The 16,271-nt window shown below is 38.3% G+C and overlaps 1 protein-coding gene across 1 annotated transcript in view; it reads right to left on the bottom strand.

Annotated features, from left to right (window-relative positions):
* Positions 1-16,271, bottom strand: part of UBXN4 (UBX domain protein 4) — a 45,933-nt gene that overhangs the window by 11,711 nt on the left and 17,951 nt on the right. The window contains exons 6-9 of the mRNA XM_025912278.2: positions 12,393-12,486; positions 5,896-5,950; positions 4,969-5,133; positions 2,790-2,917 (exon numbers count right to left, since the gene is read on the bottom strand). Of these exons, the coding sequence (XP_025768063.1) occupies positions 2,790-2,917; positions 4,969-5,133; positions 5,896-5,950; positions 12,393-12,486 (442 nt within the window). The remainder of the gene's footprint in view (positions 1-2,789; positions 2,918-4,968; positions 5,134-5,895; positions 5,951-12,392; positions 12,487-16,271) is intronic.

Below are 16,271 nucleotides of genomic sequence, written 5' to 3'. Positions count from 1 at the left end.
AATTCTAATACACAGATCCATACAACCATCCTTATGCCAATATCACATTGTCTCAGTTACTGTAGCTTTGTTTTAAAATTTAAAAATCTGCATCTTCCAACTATGTTCTTTTTCCAGATTATTTTGGCCTTCTGGGTCCCTTGCATTTCCATATGAATTTTAGGGATCAGGTTCCTCCAAAACTCTTGGCCAAAAAAAAAAAAACCTACTGGAATTCTCATAGGGATTATTTTGAATCCACATATCAGTTTGGGGAGTACTGCCATTATTTTTTCCCCCTTTTTCTTTTCACTCTTTAAGCTTCTTTTCTACTGCCATCTTAACAATATTAAGTCCTCTGATCTATGAATACAGAATGTTCCTCCATGTATGTAGGTTTGCTTTACTTCTTTCAAAAATGTTTTCTGGTTCTCAGTGTATAAGTCTCACACTTTCATTACATATATTCTTAAGTATTTTATTACTTTTATTTTATTTATTTGTTAAACTTTTTTTAATGTTTATTTATTTATTTATTTATTTTTTTAAATTTTTTTTTTCAACGTTTATTTATTTTTGGGACAGAGAGAGACAGAGCATGAACGGGGGAGGGGCAGAGAGAGAGGGAGACACAGAATCGGAAACAGGCTCCAGGCTCTGAGCCATCCGCCCAGAGCCTGACGCGGGGCTCGAACCCACGGACCGCGAGATCGTGACCTGGCTGAAGTCGGACGCTTAACCGACTGCGCCACCCAGGCGCCCCTAATGTTTATTTTTGAGAGACAGAACACAAGTAGGGGAGGGGCAGAGAGACGGAGACAGAGAATCTGAAGCAGGCTCCAGGCTCCAAGCTGTCAGCACAGAGCCCAATGTGGGGCTCGAACTCGGGAATGGTGAGATCAGGACCTGAGCCAAAGTCAGGACAGTTAACCAACTGAGCTACCCAAGTACCCTTAGTTTTTTTTGTTTGTTTGTTTTTTTAGTTTTTAATGTTTATTTCTTTACCTTTGAGAGACAGAGAGGGCGACACAGAATCCAAAGCAGGCTCCAGGCTCTGAGCTGTTAGCATAGAGCCTGATATGGAGCTCGAACCCACAAACCGTGAGATCATGACCTGAGCTAAAGCTGGATGCTTAACTGACTGAACCACCCAGGTGCCCCATGTATTTCATTACTTTTAGAAAACAGTTTTTAAAAAGTTTTTCTGATTACAAAGGTAATGCTTGTTAATTTTCCAATATAGAAAATACAGAAAAGAATATAAATATTAACCAAAATGTAGGATGTACTGGAAATCTGTATTTTTGTCTTCACAACATATTTTTGTTTTGGGAACTGCCTTATCCCTGCTACCTGTCATTCATTCTGGTATGGTTATCAGTAACATTTCCCCAACCTCCTACCAAGGAAGTAGGCATGTCAACTTTCCCAACCAGACAGCCAATATAAGCAAACACAGGGATTGATCTGAAGGTGTCCACACCAGCCAAATAGGGTCAATCAAAATTCTCCTCAGTGAATGATACGGGCTTTTTGAGAAAAAGAGTTTTTTCTCTCTGGGATCAGGAACTCAAGATCCTGAAGATGCCAAGAAACCCTGGGTTCTCCTGACATCGTCATAAAAGTTTTTCTAAGAATGAAGCTAAAACAGAAAAAAAACAAGAGATGGGGCCCCTGGGTGGCTCAGTCGGTTAAGCATCCGACTTTGGCTCAGGCCATGATCTCACAGTTCGTGAGTTCGAGCCCTGCCTTGGGCTCTGTGCTGACAGCTCAGAGCCTAGCACCTGCTTCGGATTCTGTGTCTCCCTCTCTCTCTCTGCCCCACCCCTGCTTGTGCTCTTTCTCTGTCTCTCAAGAAAAAAATGAATAAACGTTAAAAAAAATTAAGGAAAAAAAATGAGATTAAAAAGAGAGAGAAAGTATCTTTTAAATTCCTGGATCTAGCTACGCCTAAACAAATCCATCAGTGGAAATCCCAACTGCAGAACCAATGGATTCTCTCTTTTGCTTAATTCTATTTCATCTGAGATTCTCAAAACTAAAGAGTCCTAATACATATAATAAGATAACCACTATAATCATTTCAATGTATGTGCTTTGTCTGTCTTTTGAAAACAGATTTCTTGAGCCTTCTTTTAGGTTTTTTTCCAGTTTATTTATTATTTTGAGGGGGAGAAAACGAGAGGGGGAGAGGCAGAGACAGGAAGAGAGAGAATCCCAAGCAGACAGCGTGCTGCCAGCACAGAGCCCAACTTAGGGCTCAATCTCATGAACCATGAGATCATGACCTGAGCCCAAACCAAGAGCCAGATACTTAACTGACTATGCCACTCAGGTGCCCCTAGCCCTCTTTTAAACAACTTTTTTTTTTTTTTTTTTTACATTTTATTTATTTGTGAGAGAGAGAGAGAGAGAGAGACAGAGCACAAGTTGGGGAGAGGCAGGGGGAAAGGGAGACACAGAATTCAAATCAGGCTCCAGGCCCTGAGCTGTCAGCACGGAGCTCGACACAGGGCTCGAACCCACAAACCGCGAGATCATGACCCGAGCCAATGTCAGACGCTTAACTGACTGAGCCACCCAGGCGCCCCATCCCTGAGCCTTCTTTTAGAAATGACTTAGTTAGTACTGTTACACTGTACATTCACACTAAGTGGCAAATACCAATGGCAACTATAATACCGGTTAATATATCCTTCTAGAACTACTTACAACAGCCACAGCACACATAAGTGTTAAAAAGCTGGCCACAATTGCTATTGTCCTCAGCAGCCACATACACATAGATAATTCAGCAGGAAATAAAGTACCTTCTTTCTCTTGCAGAAGAGTCCCTCTTGACTTCCATTTCTGCCTGTTTGGCCAACAAAGCAGCAGCTTTAGCAGCTTCTACTTCTTCCTTTGTCTTTGCAAAACGAGCAGCTCTCTCTGCACGGTCCTTTAAAACAAGTGTCAGACAGTATCTTTCACTGCTAGAGTGATGTATTCACACGTTTCTATTTTTTAAATTTAAAAAGATTTTTTTAATGGTTACTTATTTTTGAGAGAGAGAGAGAGAGAGAGACAGAGCATGAGGGGTGGGAAGGGGTAGGCAGAGAGAGAGAGGGAGACAGAGAATCCAAAGCAGGTTCCAGGCTCCGAACTGTCAGCACAGAGCCTGATGTGGGGCTCAAACGCATCAACCGTGAGATAATGACCTGAGCCGAAGCCGGACACTTAACTGAGCCACCCAGGTGCCCCTGAATTTTTTTTAAAGTAGGTTCCACACCCAGCATGGAGTCCAAGGTGGGGCTTGCACTCATGACCCTGAGATCAAGACCTGAGCCGAGATCAAGAGTCAGACATTTAACTGAGCCACCCAGAGCCCTATTCACATGTTTCTAAACACAACGAACAAATACAAATATGTGTGAGATTCCTTAAAGTCAACTGCAGACTTTTATCACTCTGGATCTGGTATTTTTTAGTTTTATTAACTGTCAAGGACCAGAGTTGTTTATTAAACAAACGTGCTTCTGTTCACTACTCTATTGCCAGAGCCTGGAAAAAGGCCAGGCACACAGTACATAATCAATAAATATTTGCTGAGTAAACAAATGAACAACAATATTAAGGTAGAATTGGCTTTCATATGTATTACAACTGCTTAATTTTAAAAGCAGTTGTGGGGCACCTGGGTGGCTCAGTCAGTTAAGCATCCGACTTTGGCTCAGGTCATGATCTCATGGTTTGTGGGTTCGAGCCCCACATTGGGCTCTGTGCTATCGAAGCCTGCTTCAGATTCTGTGTCTCCCTCTCTGCCCACCCCCCACAATTCTCACTCTGTCTCAAAAATAAACGCTAAAAAAAAAAAAAAAAAAAAAGAAACAGTTATAGCAAAACCATCCTAAGCTCCTACTTGATGTGTCTAAATCTTCTGAATGTCCCAAAAATTGAATGGCTGTGACTATAGGAGACTGCTAGGTAACCAGTTCTAAGTTTCTTTTCCAGGGAATTGGTTTTTTTTAAAGGCAGACTGCCACAGGCAGCACCACTACCTACCACCTACTTGGACTGCTTCTCCTACAAATGGATCTTGAGAGCCTGTATGGAGGTTCCAGCAGGGGAGCACAGCTACCCCTGATCTAAGAACAGTCCTCCTCTATCAGGGAAGGTCCATCGTCTTCAACCAAGGGCACAGCTTCAGGAGGGATGCACATGGAATGGTGAGGAAGGGGACACACACCTAGCCAGCCAGATCAGCCAAATCAACCCTGGCAATCTACAGGGTGACAGATGTTGCAGCCAGATTGCCCTCACATTCCTAAGGAATCTTTGAAAACTACCTTTGACAATGGATAAAATTTATAACATAACACGGAGAAAAATTACTTTGAAAAAAATCACCTCAATTTTTAATCTCTTTTTATTCGGTTGTTATTTTAATTTCAGTATAGTTAACACAGTTATATTACTTTCCAGTGTACAATATAGTGATTCAACAACTCCAGTGCTCATCCAACAGGTGCACTCCTGAATCCCCATCACCTGTTTCATCTATCCCTCACCCACCACCCCTGTAACTGTTTGTCTCTATAATTAAGAGTCTGCTTCTTGATTTCTTTTTCCTTTGGATGTTTTGTTTCTTAAATTCCACAAGTGAAATAATATGGTGCATGTCTTTCTGACTTATTTTGCTTAGCACTGTTACTCTCCAGCTCCATCTAAGTTGTTGCCAATAGCAAGATTTCGTTAATCTTATAGGTGAATAATATTCCACTGTATACATATATCACATCTTCTTTATCCAATCCCAATTTTAATCCTAACTGTATTTTAATCCAATATACAGTTTCTACTAAAAGGAAGCTGAAATTGGAATTCCTGGGAGTCCCTAAAATCTATTCTTTTAAAGTGCACAGTCTGGTAGTAAATCAAAACCACTGTGCACAGAACAACAATTTCACAAATGTACTAGAGTCAAGCATTAAAAATAAACTTACTACTCACCAAGGCAATTTGCTGTTTTATACGCTCTCGAGCTGCCCTATCTTCTGCCTTTTCTCTGTTTCTTTCCTCTAACATTCGTTTTGTTAATTCTTCCTCTTGCTTTCTTTTATAATCCAACATTTCTTTTCCAGTTTTTCTCCTCTCAATTTCCTTCTTAATTTCTCTCTGCATTAAAAAGGAAGTTAAGCTTTATGAACCAAAAAGATAATTTAATAATCTGCCTTAGGTATTATTTTATATATAGGGAGAGCTGGTTGTAGGGTATAGCTAAAGGAATAAAATAACTTCATAAAATGTAAGGGTCTAGAAGAATTTGCTAACAGCATGGGTTAATGGTCAAATGTCTGTCAATTTGTAATCTTAGCCAGCAGTTCTGTTAAGGTTATAAAATGTAGTTTGTAATGTAATTTGAAAACAAACAGAATTACAGGTCTCTGGTTTGTAAATATGTTACCATATAAGGACACTAAGGTTGCCCTTTGTTTGGCATAAAGAACTGATATTAGACCCTCAAAGAGATGATGCAGTTTAGGTGCACATGATGGGAAAACAATGGTGCACCAGAATGTAGCAATACCAGAGGAAAAATTCAGCAAAATACCTACAAATTTCTTTTCCATAAAAGGGAACTAAGACTTTGCTCTGCATCAACGTCAAACAATTTTAGTTCAAGTCCATCTATTCTTAGTGTAAAAGACTCACTGTAGAGGGAAAGAAGATTGTCCAACTTATTCCTAGCAATTTACAGCAAAAGCACAAAAAAGTATACACTATAATCCTACTACAGACGCCAGGTAATTTCCTTCACTGTGCTTCAACACTAAACTTTAACCAGAAAGCCGTCCTAAGTCTGCCAAATCGAACAGGAAGTCAAACATTCCCTCACCTAACAGGAGAGTAAAATGATGCTAGGTACATGAACTTTACCTGTTCCTCCTCTTTCCTTTTTTCTTCTCTCCTTTCTTCAAGTTTTTTAGTGAGTCTGTATGTAAAACGTTTTTAAAAAATACGTTAATGGAGAGCCATCATATTAATATGATATACATTTGGGAAATTCATTTAACTAAAACTGGGGAAATGTAGTGACAAACAAAAAAGATCCTGAAGGCAAAGCAACAAGTCATCTCCCTGGCCTCTGGCCCCAAGAGACATCTATGAACAGTCAGTGGGAGCCAGCCTATCAGAAGCCTATTCCGCCTTCTACTTCTTAACCATTAGTACCCCTTCCCCGCAAGGTATCTGATACAGATTTGAAAATACACATACATGTCTTCAAATAAGTACATAAATCAATGACTTACAAATGCTTTTTCCCCCTTACATAGAAGTAAACAGCAATATAGCACAAAATTAAAAGTAAAAGCAAAAAACCAAAGGCTAGCATTTATAAAAACTAGTAATACCAAAATTGATTCCCAACTGTAAGTTCATAAGTAAAAACTAACAATTATGAAAGCAGGCAATAGTAATGGTTGCATAACCTGGTGAATGCATTATAACCCACTGAATTATACACTTTAAATCTTGTGGTATGTAAATTACCTCAAGTTTAACAAATTAATGGTACTTTCTCAGAGGGATTTTAGTTACAAAGATATAAGCATTTGTTAAAGGTCAGTTGAACAACCTGTGCCAGAAATCAAGGGAGTGCTCAAAGAATGATAGGGACATACATTAAAGGACAGAAAACCAAGCATGCAGAGGATGTCACTAGCCAAATCTAGGGCAATGTGTGCACCAAAAAGAATCATAAGAGAAATGAACTGTAAAAAAAAAAATGGGGGAAAAAAAAAAAAGAAAAAGATCCATAAAACATTTTACCGCTAAGGGGAGTTATAAACTGGTTATGTATAACCACTTTGGAGAACTATTTGGCATGTATCTACGACCCTTTCCCCACTCCTGCAAATACACCCAAAAGATACATCCACTGAGACATGTAAAAGAATGTTCATATAGCAGTCCAATTCATAAAAGCCCCCAAAATGAAAACAGTTTAAAAAAATCCATCAACAGAATGGCAATGAGAATGTACCAATTATTGCCACATGTAGCAGCTCAGAAGAGTCTGAGCAAATGAGGTGATTCCATAATGAAGTTTACAATCAGGCAAAACTCATCTATAGTGTTAGATTCAGGAGACAGTGTTTATTTGGGGGAGGGAAGTCGTCATCGAGAAAGGGTTATTAGGCCCCTAGTGCATGTAGTACACTATTTGGTAACTAACTAGTAAGTTTACTGAAAAAAAAAGGGGGGGATAAAAAGCAAGAGGAGGTGGATCAAAGCACTTCTCTAAAGAACAACACTAGCTAAGAAATATGTAAGGTAAGAAAGAAATTAGAAGGTATGAAATTAGAAAAATCACCATTTCCAACTACCAATGAAATAACTGATATAAGCAAAAATCAAAAGATGCCAAAATCACTGGTTGAAAGTTTCTGAGGAACAGCATATATTCACTGTTTCAAAGAAACACCCTGTAAATACTTTTTAATTAGTGACAAAGATATCTTTCTAACTGAGAATCCAAGAGACACCATCTTAACAGTTAAATTTAGTATCACCAAAAATGCATACATCTGATATCAGGTGCCTCCTGATGTAATGAGAAAGACAAATCATTACCTAGGTAATGTTCTCTAACTTAGAATGATGAAACAAGGACTGGATCAAAGGACATTCTAGAAACAGCCTAGACTCTTTTAAAGAATGTCCAAGCTGTGAAAAATAAAAACAAATACAAGCAAAACAAACGAAATACTTTGAATTAGAAGAGACTAAACTAAATTCAATGAATGACCCTTGATTGGATCCTGTATCAGGGAAAAAAAGTTATAAAGGACATTATTAAAATAATGGGCAAATATGAATGTGATTGCTTATCAGATAATCTTACTGTATAAATTCACAATTTCGGTGTGACAATGGTATACTAACATCTGAAAATGTCTTTAATTGCATATAATTTGCACAATTCTCTTCAGAGAAAAACAGATATTATTTTGTTCTAATCTAGTTGAAAAGTCCACTGCATCTTAATGACAAATTGACTGTTTCATCACTCCTGCATCTAGGAATCTACTGCTAAAGGATGTTTGTTGGCCTGAGGGATGGGGAAGGGCATAAGTCAGTGGGTACAGACCCTCAGGCCCCCTCCTAGGCTGGAGCCCCTACTGAGAGCCTGTAAAACCACAGTCAATATTTTTATTCTTAACAGAGAGAGATACATACTCAAGTATTTAGGGTAAAATGAAATGGTGCCTGCAACTTTCAAATGAATCAGCAAAAAAGTCATTATACTTTTAACTTTTTGAGGCTTGAAATCTTTACCAAAAAAGAAAAAAAAAAAAGGTTGGAAGTGATGGTACTACATATTATCTTTCCCAAAGATTTATGTCAATTTTTAAACATGACATTTAAAAAAATAATCAAAATTTAACTAAAAGGCTTATTTTTTTCACATGAGTCACTAAAAGATTCAAATTTCAGGGGCATCTGGCTAGATCAGTCAGTAGACTATGTGACTGTTGATCTCAGCATCATGAGTTCAAGCCCCACATTGGGCACAGATACTAGTTTAAAAGAAAGATGCAAATTTCACATCTTTTAGCTTTGAAAACATTATATATATTTTAATATTAAGAAGAAAAATTGGTACCTGCCAATTCCAAATCATCAACCTGTTGTTGTTTTTTTAAAGTTTATTTGTATATTTTGAGAGAGAGCGAGTAAGGGAGGGGCAGACGAGAGGGAGAGAGAGAATTCCAAGCAGGCTCCACACTGTCAGCACAGAGCCCGAGGTGGGGCTCAAACTCACAAACCATGAGTTCATGACCTGAGCTGAAACCAAGAGTCAGACGCTTAACCAACTGAGCCACCGAGGTGCCCCCAACCTTTTTTTTTTTTTAAGGTTTATTTATTTTTGAGAGAGAGGGCACAGGTTGGGGAGGAGCAGAGTCAGGGAGACAAAGGATCCAAAGCAGGCTCTGTGCTGACAGCAGTGAGCCTGATGCAAGGCTCAAACTCAAACTGTGAGATTATGACTTAAGCCGAAGTTGGATGCTCAACCAACTGAGCCATCCAGGTGCCCCTCAATCTGTGTTGTTTTTTAAAAACTTTTTTTAATGTTTATTTTTGAAGGCGAGAGAGGTAGAGTGTGAGCGGGAGAGGGAGAAACAATCCGAAGCAGACTCCAGGTTCCTAGCTGTCAGCACAGAGCCCAACCCAGGGCTCGAACTCACAAGCCATGAGATCATGACCTGAGCCAAAACGCTTAACTGACTGAGCCACCCAGGCACCTCTCGATCTGTTTTTTAAAAAATCAAGTTTACTTCCTTAAGATGGTTTAGATGGATTTTTTTCTCAATATGTATGCAAGAGGATGAGAGTTTCTGAGTTGACATCAATTTGGTTTAATCACCATGCCCCCTAACAAAATTACTTTTCCCTGAAGTCAGATAAGAAAAAAACCCAAGATCTAGTGGGAACTACTTAGCTTTCCAGAAACTTGGTCTCAGAAAACAGATATAGCTTAAGAGGAAAATAAGAATCCTACATTTACTAATCTATCCTGCCAAATTTTAAGGCTGAGTTTTTAATTTGTAGGACTTAGATTTTAAAATATCAAAGTTAGGGGCACCTGGGTGGCTCAGTCAGCTAAGTGTCTGACTTCGGCTCAGGTCATGATCTCACAGTTTTTAAGTTTGAGCCCTGCATCGGGCTCTGTGCTGACAGCTCAGAGCCTGGAGCTGCTTCGGATTCTGTCTCTCCCTCTCTCTGCCCCTCTCCTCCTCTCAAAAATAAACAAACATTGGGGCGCCTGGGTGGCGCAGTCGGTTAAGCGTCCGACTTCAGCCAGGTCACGATCTCGCGGTCCAGGAGTTCGAGCCCCGCGTCAGGCTCTGGGCTGATGGCTCAGAGCCTGGAGCCTGTTTCCGATTCTGTGTCTCCCTCTCTCTCTGCCCCTCCCCCGTTCATGCTCTGTCTCTCCCTGTCCCAAAAATAAATAAATGTTGAAAAAAAAAATTAAAAAAAAAAATAAAATAAAATAAACATTAAAAAAAATTTTTTTTAAATATCAAAGTTAGAGGAAGAATACATATATTTTGCTTTATAGAGTTTGGTATTACAAAATTCTATAAAAATCAGATTACACCACAGGTATTTGATGTGTACAATTTTTCTGGGCTATGAAAAGGCACCACAGATCAGTTCTATAAGACAGGGAAACTAGCAGCACATTAGGGTTTTAGAGTTCAATAACCTGCAGAGCATGGGTGAGTCAAAGGCATAAGAGCACTACAGTCTATGACAAGGCATGGTAAAGATGAAGGCAATTTGAAGGATATAAATGATGAGCTAAGAGGTCATTTGGGATAGGAGTATTATATGCTATTGTTTTTAGTTGTTGATTAACAAATTAGATTCCATAAAACAAACAAAATTCCTAACTGGATATAACTCAGATGAATAGAATATAGGACCCCAGGGCATGAATCAGTCAGTATTAGGGCCTAGGCTTTATTGGTTAACTGACCTGATAAATTAATCTCAGCAATAATTTGAAGTGTATATATGATTTTAATTATATGACCTAGATTTTCCAAAAGGTGTTTAAACCAAGAACAGTCACTTCCCAATGAAAACTGTTTCAATGGTAAGTATGCCAACATTTCATCCAATTTCAACATTTAGTATCCTTTTAAAAAAGATTTTATTTTAAATGTTTTTTCATTTTTGAGAGACAGAGACAGAGCATGAGCTGGGGAGGGACAGAGAGATAGGGGGAGACACAATCTGAAGGAGGCTCCAGGCTCTGAGTCGTCAGCACAGAAGCCCAATGCAGGCTCAAACTCACAGACTGCGAGATCATGACCTGAGATGAAGTCAGATGCTTAACCAACTTGAGCCACCCAGGCACCCCTAGTATCCTTGTTTAAAAGGCCCTAGCCCACATACATTTCATATAACCGTCCTAAAAGCATACGGTTTAAAAACACATAAATGTATGTATCTCCAAGAGTGAAGTTGTTTTTTTTTTGTTTTTTTTTTTTTTCAGTTTAAGGATCTCGACTTGTAAACCCATTCTGTCCTGATATTTTAATTATAAGAGTAAAAATGCTCAATGAAGACAGTTTGGCAACCTCAGAAGAAAAAAAAAAATCCCTAATTCCACTTTCAAAGATATTAATACAAACATTTTGTTGTGTGTCTTAAACTATCTTTACTGGCTCATTATACTATATATAACACACAAACACTAGTGTAAATACATATGGTAAGTATTTTTTAATTAAAGATAGTGTATTATATCCTCTTTGCAGAACCATGCAGGCAGACATGGGCAGACACTCTCTTACATAAGAATGGAAGCTATTAAGAAACAACAGAAACTCCCCTTATCTACTGCAATTAAATAGCACTTAAGCCTACCCTACAATTAAGGGCTATCTGCTGTGTTTCTTCTCATTCCCCTCAAATCTCCAAATTCTTTTCTCATCTTTTACTGTCACATCACCCCAACGTGATGCAAGGACAGATGCATAGAGGTAGATTTGGTGTTAGCAAAACAGAAAGAAACAGAGAGGATGAGCCACTGGGAACTTTGGTTCCCTGCAGCTGTTCTTTGAGCCTTCTACCACTTCTCACCACTATGACCAGATCTATCCTTTTTAGCTCAAGATCTTGGCCCTGCTGGGACTCCTAGAAAGAACCATCAGAATCTAGGTTTTGCTGAAATGAAGCTGATTCTTAGTCATGAGCAAACTCAAATACCCAGTATTCGTAATCATCTTGAAACTTGTTTTCCCGTAGAATCTATGTGAACAAGAAACTGTCAAGTCTAAGGCATTTTCTTAACTTCCATGTAACACTAAATGGTGTTAGGTCAGGATTAAAAAATATTCTTGCTTTATCCATTTACCATTAATTCATGTAACTTAAGAACCATAGTATACAGGACTCTAATTTGGTAATTTCTGTATTATTAAAAATACAAAACTACAAGCCACAAAAAGTTATAAATCTGTATCTGATTATTAGACCAAGTAATAACACATGACGTTTAATAGACATGCACTTATGCAGAACCCAGACTCAGTATACAGTCATAAAAGCAAGTGAAGTTCTTCCCATCTGGAACTTACTATCCTATGGTAGAGAGAGATCAAAGCAGAAGTGACAGACGGAAACATACATGTACCAAAAACCAGCAAAAAAGATTCTTGGGCTGATGACTTAAGAGATACTCAACTTTACTTCTAGAATGTAGTCTTTATGGATACAATTAAGTTGGTCAGGTAATAAAAAATTTCAACCCAGGATTCTGAAACTTCATTTGTGAAATTTTAGCTTTTATTCAGATTAATGAAATAACTGAAAACCACTGTCTTTTCAAAATACTATTTGCAAAAATAAAAGCAAACCTTTCCACTCTGACAGTCAGGTCCTCTGGAGGTCTCTGATTTGAACATCCACCAGGCTCCTGAGATGGAATGGCATGGCCTGAACTCTCTCCTCCTTAGTTATTTAATAAAAAGAAATAAGAAAATATTGCATTTAATGCCGATTTTTAAGAAACATAAACATTTGGGTTACATTTGTTAATAATCCTCTTAAACATTACAAATTTTCCCTAAGAGTTGGAGAAGATAAGAAATGAGTGATTACTAGGGCACCTGGCTTGCTCAGTCAGTAGAGCATGCAACTCTTGATCTCAGGGTCATGAGTTTGAGCCCCACGTTGGGTGCAGGGTTTACTTTAAAAAAAAAAAAAAAAAGAGAGGGGCCTGGATGGCTCACTTGGTTAAGCATCAGACTCTTGGTTTTGGCTCAGGTCATGATCTCACGGATCATTTGTTCAAGCCCCATGTCAAGCTCTGCGCTGACTGCTTGGAGCCTGCTTGCAATTCTCTCTCTCTAATTCTGACATTTGGGTCCACATATAATAGAATATAAGTGGGAAACAAGGCAGTTGAGGGCCACCAAGGTCAGGAAGAAGGAAATAATAAATATGAGAACAAAAATAAATGAAATAGAAACTGAAAATACCAATAGAACAGATAAATGAAATCAGGAGCTGGTTCTTTGAAAAAACAAAAACAAAAACAAAAACAAAAACCAATACAACTGATTAACTTCTAGCCAGACTTAACAAAAAAAGAGCAAGAACTCTGGGGTGCCTGACTGCCTCAGTGAGTTAAGCATCCGACTCCTGATTTTGGCTCAGGTTATGATCTTACGTAAGGGTTCATGGAATGGAGCCCCACATCGGGCTCTACACTGACAGCATGGAGCCTGCTTTGGATTCTCTCTCTCCCTCTGTCACTGTCCCTCCCCTGCTCATGCTCTCTCACTCTTTCTCAAAATAAATAAATAAACATAAAAGAAAAGAGAGAGAGAGAGAGAGAGAGAAAGAGAGAGAGAGAGAGGGGCAGGCACCTGGGTGGCTCAAAAGACTGAGTGTCTGACTTTGGCTCAGGTCATGATCTCACAGTTCATGGGTTTGAGCCCCACATTGGGTTCTGTGCCGACACAGATTTGGATTCTGTGATTCCCTCTCTCTCTCTGCCCCTCCACCACTTGCACTCTGTCTTTGTCTCTCAAATATGAATAAACATTAAAAAAATAAAAAAAAAAAAGAGAAAGGACTCAAAATCACAAAGTAAGAAAAGAGAAATAACAACCAACATCATATAAATACAAACAATTATAAGAGAATATTATAAAAAATTATATGCCAACTAATTGGACAACCTAGAAGAAGTGGATAAATTTCCAGAAACATATAAACCACTAAAACAGAAACAGGAAGAAACAGAAAATTTGATCAGACTGATGACCAGCAAAGAAATTGAATCAGTAATCAAAACTTTCCCAAGAAACAAAAGTCCAGAACCAGATGACTTAACAGGCAAATTCTACCAAACGTTTAAAGAATAGTTCATACCTATTCTCAAACTATTCTAAAAACTAGAAAAGGAAGGAAAACTTCCAAATTCATTCTATGAGGCTAGCATTATCTGATACCAAAATGAACTAAAGACAACACACAAAACAAGAGAACTATAGGCAACTATCTCTGATGAACACAGATGCAAATATCCTCAACAAAATACTAGCAAACTGAATTCAACAACACACTAAAAAACAAAAAACAAAAAACGTATCATTCACCAGTGGACACCTGGCTGGCTCAGTCGGTAGAGCATGTGACTCTTGATCTTGGAGTAATGAGTTCAAGCCCCACATGGGGATCAAGTTTACATTAAAAAAAAAAAAAAATCATTCACCATCATCACGGTCACATTTATTCATGGGTTGTAAGGGTGGTTCAATATTGCAAATCAATCAACATGATACACCACATCAGTAAGTACAAGAACGATATGATCATTTCAACAGACACAGAAAAAGCATGTGACAAAGTATATCCATTCATAATAAAAACCCTCAACAAAGTAGGTCTAAAAGAAACATACTTCAACATAATAAAGGCCATGTTATTCATGGGTTGTAAGGGTGGTTCAATATTGCAAATCAATCAATGTGATACACCACATCAGTAAGTACAAGAACAATATGATCATTTCAATAGACACAGAAAGAGCATGTGACAAAGTATATCCATTCATAATAAAAACCCTCAACAAAGTAGGTCTAAAAGGAACATACTTCAACATAATAAAGGCCATATAGAAAAAACCCACAGCTAACATCATCCTTAATGGGGAAAAAGCTTTTCCCCTAAGGTCAGGAACAAGAGGATGTCACTCTCACCACTTTTTTGTATTCCAAACCCTACCCACAGCAATCAGACAACAAAAAGAAATCAAAGGCATCCAAATCAGTAAGGAAGAAGTAAAACTTTCACTATTTGCAGATGATATGACACTAAATAGATAAAACCCAAAGCACTCCACCAAAAAACTGCTAGAACTGATAAATTAATTCAGTAAATTCTGAGGAAATAAGATCATTGTACAGAAATGTGCTGCATTTCTGTGCATCAATAATGAAGCAGCAGGAAGAGAAATTAAGAACACAATCCCTTTTACAACTACACAAAAACTAACAAGACATCTAGGAATAAAGCTACCCAAAGAGGTAAAAGATGAGTACTCTGAAAACTGTAAAACACTGATGAAAGAAATAGAAAAAGACACAAAGAAATGGGAAGGCATTCCATGCTCATGGAGTGGGAAGAACAAAAATTGTTAAAATGTCTACACTACCCAAAGCAACTGACATATTTAATGCAGTCCCTATCAAAATACCAACAGCATTTTTCACAGAATCCTGTGAAACAATCTTAAAATTTTTACGCAAACACAAGAGACCTCAAATAGCCAAAACAATCTTCAAAAAGAAAAGCAAAGCTGGAGGCATCACAATTCTGGATTTCAATATTACAAAGCTGCAATAATCAAAACAGTATGGTACTGGCACAAAAACAGACATACAGACCAATGAAACAGAATAGAAAACCCAGAAATAAACCCACAACTTTATGGTCAATTAATCTTCAACAAAGTAGGAAGAATATCCAATGGGAAAAAGACAGTGTCTTCAACAAAACTCAGAAAACGGAACAGTAAACATGCGAAAGAATGAAGCCGGACCACTTTATTATACCATACAAAAAAATAAACTCAAAACAGATTAAAGACTCAAATATGAGACCTGAAACCATAAAAATCCTGGAAGGGAGCACAGGAAGTAGTTTCTCTGACATCAGCTGTAACATCTTTCTAGATGTGTGTCCTGAGGCAAGGGAAACAAAAGCAAAAATAAACTGCTGGGACTACATCTAAATAAAAAGCTTCTGCAGAGCCAAATAAACAATCAACAAAACTAAACAATCTCGGGCGCCTGGGTGGCGCAGTCGGTTAAGCGTCCGACTTCAGCCAGGTCACGATCTCGCGGTCCGTGAGTTCGAGCCCCGCGTCGGGCTCTGGGCTGATGGCTCAGAGCCTGGAGCCTGTTTCCGATTCTGTGTCTCCCTCTCTCTCTGCCCCTCCCCCGTTCATGCTCTGTCTCTCTCTGTCCCAAAAATAAAATAAAAACGTTGAAAAAAAAAAATTTATAAAAAACTAAACAATCTCCAGAATGGGATAAGAGATTTGCAAATGACATATCTGATATATCTGATAAAGGACTAGTAACCAAAATATATAAAGCACTCATAAAACTCAACACCCCAAAAATGAATAATCCACTTAAAAAGTGGGCAAAACATATAAACAAACATTTCTCCAAAGAAGTTATCAGGACGGCCAACAGATACATGAAAAGATGCTCATCATC

Source organism: Puma concolor, chromosome C1 (genome assembly GCF_028749965.1).
Source record: "Puma concolor isolate L17-30 chromosome C1, mPumCon1.1.hap2, whole genome shotgun sequence".
NCBI lineage: Eukaryota > Metazoa > Chordata > Mammalia > Carnivora > Felidae > Puma > Puma concolor.
Note: the sequence above shows the minus strand (reverse complement) of the source record. Positions and strands in the feature narration are given on the sequence as shown.